The 7,345-nt window shown below is 54.2% G+C and overlaps 1 protein-coding gene across 1 annotated transcript in view; it reads right to left on the reverse strand.

Moving 5' to 3' along the window:
- Positions 1-7,027, reverse strand: part of PSD2 (pleckstrin and Sec7 domain containing 2) — a gene marked incomplete at both ends in the record, with an annotated part of 33,557 nt that extends 26,530 nt beyond the window's left edge. Inside the window, 3 exons of the mRNA XM_084215772.1 lie at positions 1,171-1,365; positions 2,442-2,930; positions 6,531-7,027. Coding sequence (XP_084071898.1) covers positions 1,171-1,365; positions 2,442-2,930; positions 6,531-7,027 — 1,181 coding nt within the window. The remainder of the gene's footprint in view (positions 1-1,170; positions 1,366-2,441; positions 2,931-6,530) is intronic.
- Between the last annotated feature and the right edge of the window lie 318 nt (positions 7,028-7,345).

Consider the following 7,345-nt stretch of genomic DNA (forward strand, 5'->3'; position numbering starts at 1 on the left):
TCTGATCCAGGCAAAGGATGATGGGGATTGGTGCCTTCACACCCACTGGCATCCTAAAATAATCTGTTACTGCTACACTCGTTACTGTTACTCTGTCTCTATGAAATCTCTGTACCTCTCCCACTTTTGAGTATTTTTTGATTTCCCTTCTGCCTTACCCAGGCAAATCTACAGCTGAAGAGCCTGGACCTGCCTGTGTGTCCCTGGCTCTCCAGCCAGCCCCTCCTACCCTCGTACAGACTGGGCTGGGGGGCTCTGCAGCACGGACATTCTGGGGTGCAGACGTGAAAAACCTGGGCATTGCTTTAACCTTGCTGGGCTCTTCCCAAAGGCAGGAAGCTCTTGGTTCTGGTGGGCAGCACCTTGTGACATTTACTGCCCAATACTACAGGCAGCTTGTAGCATTCATATTTTAAGGACATTGAACTCCCTGCTTCGACTGGGAAGATCTTCTGTTGGGGAAGATGAAACAGGAAAGCTTTATAAATATGATTGCCTGGCAAAAGATTTTGAGAATATAGAAACTGTAAGTGAGATGGAAGCAAGCTTTGAGATACCTTAGTTACTGAACAACTGGAAAACAATGGCATGGGCAGCTGAAGGTAATCCCCTTTTGATCAGACAATGCCCTCTGCTTGCAGACAGCTCCAAGGGGCAGAGCAGACCCTGCTAGCTGGGCAGAAGGGGCCCAAAGAGTTTTTAGGGTTTAAATGTAACACAGTAGGGTAATGTAATGATTCTTATAGGCTGTATGTAAATGCTGTAGGATTTCTGTCTTGTACTAGATTGGTTAGTGAGAATTAGAATATTCAACACAGAAGAAGATTTATTGTATTGTAACAGGAACCTCGCTTTCTCATCCTCTCATCCTCTCTTTCACTCTCACATCCTCTTTACCACGCTCTTGCCTTCTCTCTCTTTACTTCTCTGGGCCCTGCTCTGAGCTGTGCCTGGCAGCTCCCAGCAGGTCCCTGCACTTGGCCCTTTGCAATGAACCCCAAGTTCCAAGCCCTGGCTTCAGAGAGCTCTCATCTCCATCTGTCCCGACCGTCCTACCCCTGACGCTCCACCAATCTCCAGCATCCCCAACTCCATCCACACCCAGACTTGGCCCTTCCTGCCCTCCCAGCCTGACCAGTGCTCCCCAGCCCTGTGTCTGACCCCACGTACTTCTTCCCGAGCTGTCGGGCCACGTCGCAGCGCTTGAAGCCCTCCAGGTTGTAGAGGCGCTTGGCCAACCTCTTGGCAGCCTCGCTGTCCGCCCTGCAGCCGTTGGCCAGCGTGTCCGTGCTGCCCTGGTCCAGCTGCTCCGTGCTGCCCATGTCTGAGTCCGAGTCTGACAGGGTGTCCTTCAGGCTGGCATCGCTGTGCAGAGACAAGAAACGTTCAAGGAACCGCGGCGTGACGCCGTGAAAGCACAGAAAACGCCACGGTTTGATTTCTTCTTGCCCTCACAAAAAAAAAAAAAAAAATTAAAACAAATATGAAAAACCAGCAATGTGGCTGTGAACTGGACATTGGACAAGCCCTCCTTCGTTTCAGCTCAAATGAAATAGTGCAGTGTAATTCCAAATTGGTAGAAAAGGTCAGAGAGAGGGTGGCTTCCCCCTGAGAAATGAGGGTGTAGCAAATTAAGCAGCCTCAACACCTTTTAAGCTTCTTCTCTCCCCACTGGGGATCCCAAGCTCTTTCCAAGCCATGGACATCATGGAAATCTTAGGGATAGATGCTATGCTTTTCCATTCAGGTTATTTGCTGAAGATGGGAAACTGCACTTGTAGAAACCATGTCAACAGGGCTGGCACCAGACCAGCTCTTACTGGTGAGCTGCTCCCCTGCAGTTGCCTGCTGGCCAGATGTGCCCCCAGGCATTGCTCTGAGCAGCCCTGCTGGCACCATGCAGGTGGGCATACAGCCCTTTCTCTGCCTGCCCAAGGCCACTTGCAGCACCAGTTCAAGCAGTTTTGAGCAGTGTGACTCACTGCTGGCCTGACAGCTGGACACACGGCTTTGCTCCAGCTCTCCCCTGACCTGGTTACTCATCACCTGGCTTCCTCATGCAGGGAAGTGCCCTACAGACGAGCTGCTGCCTCCCAGGGGTGATGGTTTGGGTCTGAGCTGGTCCAGAGGATGAAGTCTCTGCTGATTTCCTCATTGCCTGCAGAAGAACCTTTGGGGAGGCTTCTGTAGGGGTACCCTACCCTAAGTGAAACCTTGAGGTTTCCCTGCTCTTCAGAGGCATTTGGGAGAGCACCTGACCATCCCCAACCTGCCAAGGGCTGTGCAGGTGAGACTTCTGCTGCTGGTGTTTGGCCTTTCTGCCACGACAGCACATCAGGGGTGAAAGAGCAGTTCCAACTCAGTCATGCCCACTGAGCCTTGCTCCTGGGCTGGGATCTCATAAGAAAAGGAGCCACTGTCCAAGAAACTCCCTGCCTTACCTGATGGAGTTAATGATCTTGGTGGCATCTTCCTCTGAGCCTTCCACGTGGAACCCATTTGGGATACTCTTCAAGGACAGCCTGCTGAGCACATTCTCTGACCTGCTGCTGGTAATTGAGTGTCTGAGGGGGCTCCCAAAATCCCCCTCTGCTGGCTTGGCTGCCCCCTGCTCCTGCTTGTCAGCAGCCATGTGGTGAAGGGCTTCTCTCTGCTGGGCTGCCAGTTTCTGCTCCAGGAGCTCAGGGCTCTCCTTGGCCCTTTGCTGGATCAGTGGGGTCAGGGGTGCCTCAAAACTGACACAGCTGTCTGTCTCGTCCGTGAGGGACAGCACGTCCAGAGAGTCCAGGCTGCTGTAGTAGGTCCCCTTCATAAGGTCAGACTCAACAATCTTCTCAAAGGTCGAGCTGAAGCCATCCCTGATGTCTTTGAATTGGAAATGCTCCCTGTCATCATCGCTGCAGCTCAGCTTGGCGTCTCCAGAAGCAAACCTGGACCAAAAGGAGAAATGTAGAAAATACTGTCAGGGCAAGTCTTGCCCTGTTCCAGTTGGAGCTGGCAGGCGAGAGAAGAGGCAGAAATGGCTGCTGTGATAATGGCCCTTGGGATCTTTCTGGGGTATAACCTGCCTGATTCTCAATTTTGTCACAAGATTCCAGAGCTGAAAAAACACAGTTTGGTGATGAACAATCCCAGAGGCCCAGCCAGCCCTTAATTTGGTCATGTTCCAGCAAAAAGCCAGACCTCTGAACTGAAGACTTTTGCATATGACACCTGCTGCTGGATCCAATGCCAGAATAACCTCCTGGTCATCACTTAGCAGCTCCCACACAGCCACAATCCCAAGGAAGACAGCCCTGCTCTTTCAGTACACCATAAAGAATAATTTCTATTAACTGCTCACACCACAGACCTCGTATATTCCAGCCCTATACTTGTCCCCTGATGGCCCTTCACCACCTCCATGTCCCTCTTTTGGACACTTCCTAACAGCTTTAGATCTTTCTTGTGGTGCCCAAAACTGCTCGAGGTGAGGCCACCCCAGCCCAGAGCAGAGTGGGACAATTCCCTTCCATGCCCAGCTGGCCATGCTGGCCCTGATGCCCCCAGGACATGGTTGTCCCTCCCAGCTTGCAGGGCACTGCTGGCTCAGGTTCAGCTTGCCATCACAAGTTTGCTGTGCTGGTGGAGTGTGGATGCTGCCAGAGAGGGACATGATGGAAACCAGGACTTTCTTGCCTCTGCACTGCAGTCTTTCTGCAAAGTTTTTCCAAAACTTTATTTGATGGAATGTGAATTTTTTTGACAGCTCTATGTTGCCATGGGAGGAAATGTGTGGGCAAAAGCCGCAGTCCCAAAACTGCAGGTGCTGAGTGTGTCTACAAGCAAAAGATGGGGATTTCTCTATTAAAAATTTTGGGGTTTTTTTTCATGAGTTCATGGGGCTGAAAGTAGAGAGCATCATTCCCTGGTGGATCTTGCAGTTGGACTGCAGAGCTGTGACCTCCCTGAGATCAGCAGGGCCAGGTTTGGGGGCTTCTGAGAAGGTGAAAGACCTCTAGGCAACACAGCCACAATGAAAGGAAAAGGGGGCTTTGACAAATAATAGATGCCATGGGATTAACCAGAAAGGGGGGAAAGGGACTCAATTAATGCAAATTGCAACACAAACACTCAATCTTTGGCTCTGTTTGCCTGATATTTTTCTTTAGCCAACCATTTCCTGCATAGATGCAGGAACTAACCTACCTTCAGGAGGACAATAATGGTTCTTCTCCAGCTCTACCATGGAGTGATGACCTTGGATGACCTCCCCCTTTAATCCTCCATTCCAGTGGGAAGAGCAAGACTCAACACCTTTTTGTAAAGTACTTTAAAATTCAGCGAGAAAATGCATCGTACAAGCAGCAACGTGCAGATGATGACAAAGGATTTCTCATCAGGAACAAATAGTTGACTGCTCATTAGTAAAACATCAGACCTCCTAGATAGGTTCTCCTATACCCAGAATGGGTCATTACAGCAATTCCCCGAAGGGGAGTAAAGAAGAAAATGGGGAAACTCAGAGGTGATGCAGGATGACAGCGAGTCCTGGTGCCTTGGTCCATCTGTCAGTTCTTCCTGACCCACACTGACCCAGGAGAGAGGACAGTCCATGAGGTCAGGGCAGAGCAGCTCCACGCTGTGCTTGGCCCAGCCACACATTCCTGCCATTTACCCCAAAGATAGGTGGTCAAAGCACTGATGAGCTCCAGCACAGTCAGCTAATCCAATCTGAGCCTCTAAGTGGTTTCCCAGACTTCAGCTGCGTCCCTGAAGTTTTCCAGCTGCCCTTCTGCTTTGAATATAGCGTGTGACTTGTCCCTTGTGCATTCAGCCTCCCAAAAGACTCATTTGCTATCCAAGTGAATATGTTTAGAGCACGAGATCACGGACTCTGCATGCAGACCCCAGTCAGGTTGCATCATCTCCAAACCCTCAGCCTGCCATTTCTACCGATTCACGCCCTAGTACCTTAAAATAATTGCACTTCCAGTGATTGCAGCAGCATTCTCTGGCCACCCTTAGTTTCCTCTTGAACTCTCAGCCTCTGCCAGGGAGCCACCTACCAGGCAAATATGATTCCCCTGAAACCTGAGAGACTTGCAGCTATCCAAGACCTGACTGCATAGCTCAGGGGCTCCTGGGACCTGCCTGGGGACAGGCTCCCCGAAGAGCAGCAGCCTGCCCCGGACACTTCCTCTGCAGCACCTTCAGCTGGGCTTTTTGAGGCAGTGCTGCTGCTCCTTGCTGGGGCTCTTGAGTGAAACAAACCACCAGCCTTTTACAGAGAAGCCTGTAGAACAGCAGAGAAACAAAGCAGGAGGGATGCCTGCTGTCAGCCCACGCCCTGCGTGGCTCCCCAGCGCTGCTGCCCACGCTCCAGACAGCGCTGGGAACGCACAGCTCAGCACGGAGCCTGCTCGGGGCCAGAGCTAGGAGATGATCCTCAGGCCAGCCTGGCCACCCTGTCCTTCACAGCTCCTCTTCAGAAGGCCACACTCCTCCGGGACAAGCCCTGCTGCTCTTCTTCAGCCCCTCCTGCTTGCAGCATCTCTCCTGCCCCGGGGTGGGTGCACAGGCAGGGCTGTAAAATTCACAGCAGGAATCAACCCCAGGTGGCTACAACACGGAGCCCTGGCTGATTTCTGGTGGCAAAGGGAAGCATCCACAACCTTCCTGCAGGAATGGCATGGAAAGAACTTCTCCTCATCCCACTGACCTGTCACTCCCCCGAAGCCCCCAGCCTGCAGAATCCCATGGAGGTCTAGAAACCTTCAGAGCCATAAAATCAGCTGTGGACAGCACACCAGTGTGTGTCCCCCAGCCTGGAGAGCTCTCCTGTGAGCCAGGCTGCCAGAAGAGACAGGGAATCATGTTCAGGTTTGTCACGGGCACTTGAGAATTGGATGACACTTGTACCTTTTGTCTCACACTGCTGTTCCTGTCACCCAGGCACTGGTAACACCTGCCACAGGTGCAGTGGAGAGCAGGGCTCAGTGCCGTGCCCACTTTCAGACACAGCTGCCACCTGCTAGCCCAGGGACTGCCAGAGCTAGCCATGCTGCCAGGGGCTTCCAGGGCACACCAGCCTCCCAGACAAAACTGGCCCTCCAGCATCCATCCCCAGGCTCTGTACTTGCCCTAAGTTACCTCAGGTAACTCTGCCATAAGTGCTGCAAGTTGCAAGTGGGACCCCCCAAAGTGAGCACAACTGGCTCCTCTCAAGATCCCCAGAACCTCCCCTTCACTTTAGTGGCTCTGTGAGCACACACTGGCTCTAATCACAGCTTACTGCATTTGTAACAGGAAAAAAAAAAAAAAACCAACCAAAAAACTGTGAGAAGTCCAGAGAGTAAAAAAAAGAGTAAAAAGTTACAAACAGGGAAAAAATGTGCGAGAAGCCCGAAGAGAAGCAGGAGTGGAAAGCCGCAGTCAGCCATGGGAGCAGCTGCAGCTCCTTAAACTGACGAGTTACACACGGAGCCGAGTAACTCGAACCGAGGAGCCTCGAAAACAACACACCCGAACCGGCACCGAGCCGACCTTACCCGAACGGCTCCTCCGCCTCGTCGGCGCTCAGCGCTTCCGAGGATCCCAGCAGGCTGTGCCACCGCTGCTCGCCGAGGGCCCCGCCGGCGGTCTCGGGGCTGGGGCAGCCCCTGTGCCCCAGCTCGGGGCTGCCGGGGCCGGCGGTGTCCCCGCGCCGCGGCCGCTCCCGCCCCGCGCCCGCCGCCGCCTCCACGCCGTTGGCCAGCACGGCCCCGTCCGCACGGCCGCCCTCGCTGCCGCCGCCCGTCCCTCGTCCCTGCTCGCTGAGCCGCTCGCCCGGCTCTGCCACCGCTTCCAGATGTTGGTCCCGCTGCTCCCCCTCCGCTCGGGAGGGCTGAGCGTCGTGCCGGGGGCTGGCTCTCCCGCTGGCAGGCTCCGCAGGCTGGCTCGGCTGCTCGTCCCCATCGCTGCGGGCCAGCGGGGCCGGCGGCGAGCCCGGGGAGCGCGGCTCGCTCTCATCGGCCGCGCACCATGGCAAGGGGCTGCTCTCGCTCATGGTCCGCTCGTGGTCCCAGCGCTCACGGGAGCCCTCCCCGCGCTCAGCTCAGCCTCGCCGCTACCTGCAGGGGAAAAGGGAGCACAGCGTGGGCACGGGGAGGGGATGGAAAGGCAGGTTGAAGCCCCCACCCCACCTCACATCCTGTGTCAAAGCAGGGAAGGACTGTTCTGCTGTTTGGGGCTTTTGAAGGCCCGGTGCTCTTTACTCAGGGCAGTGAGATGGGAGAGGAAAAGCTTTTGGGGCCCAGGCACCCACCTTTCCTGCTGCTGCCATAACCCCAGAGGGCCTCAGAAAAAGGGGACGTGTCCCACCCAG

This window comes from Fringilla coelebs (genome assembly GCF_963513975.1).
Source record: "Fringilla coelebs genome assembly, chromosome: 15".
Taxonomy (NCBI): domain Eukaryota; kingdom Metazoa; phylum Chordata; class Aves; order Passeriformes; family Fringillidae; genus Fringilla; species Fringilla coelebs.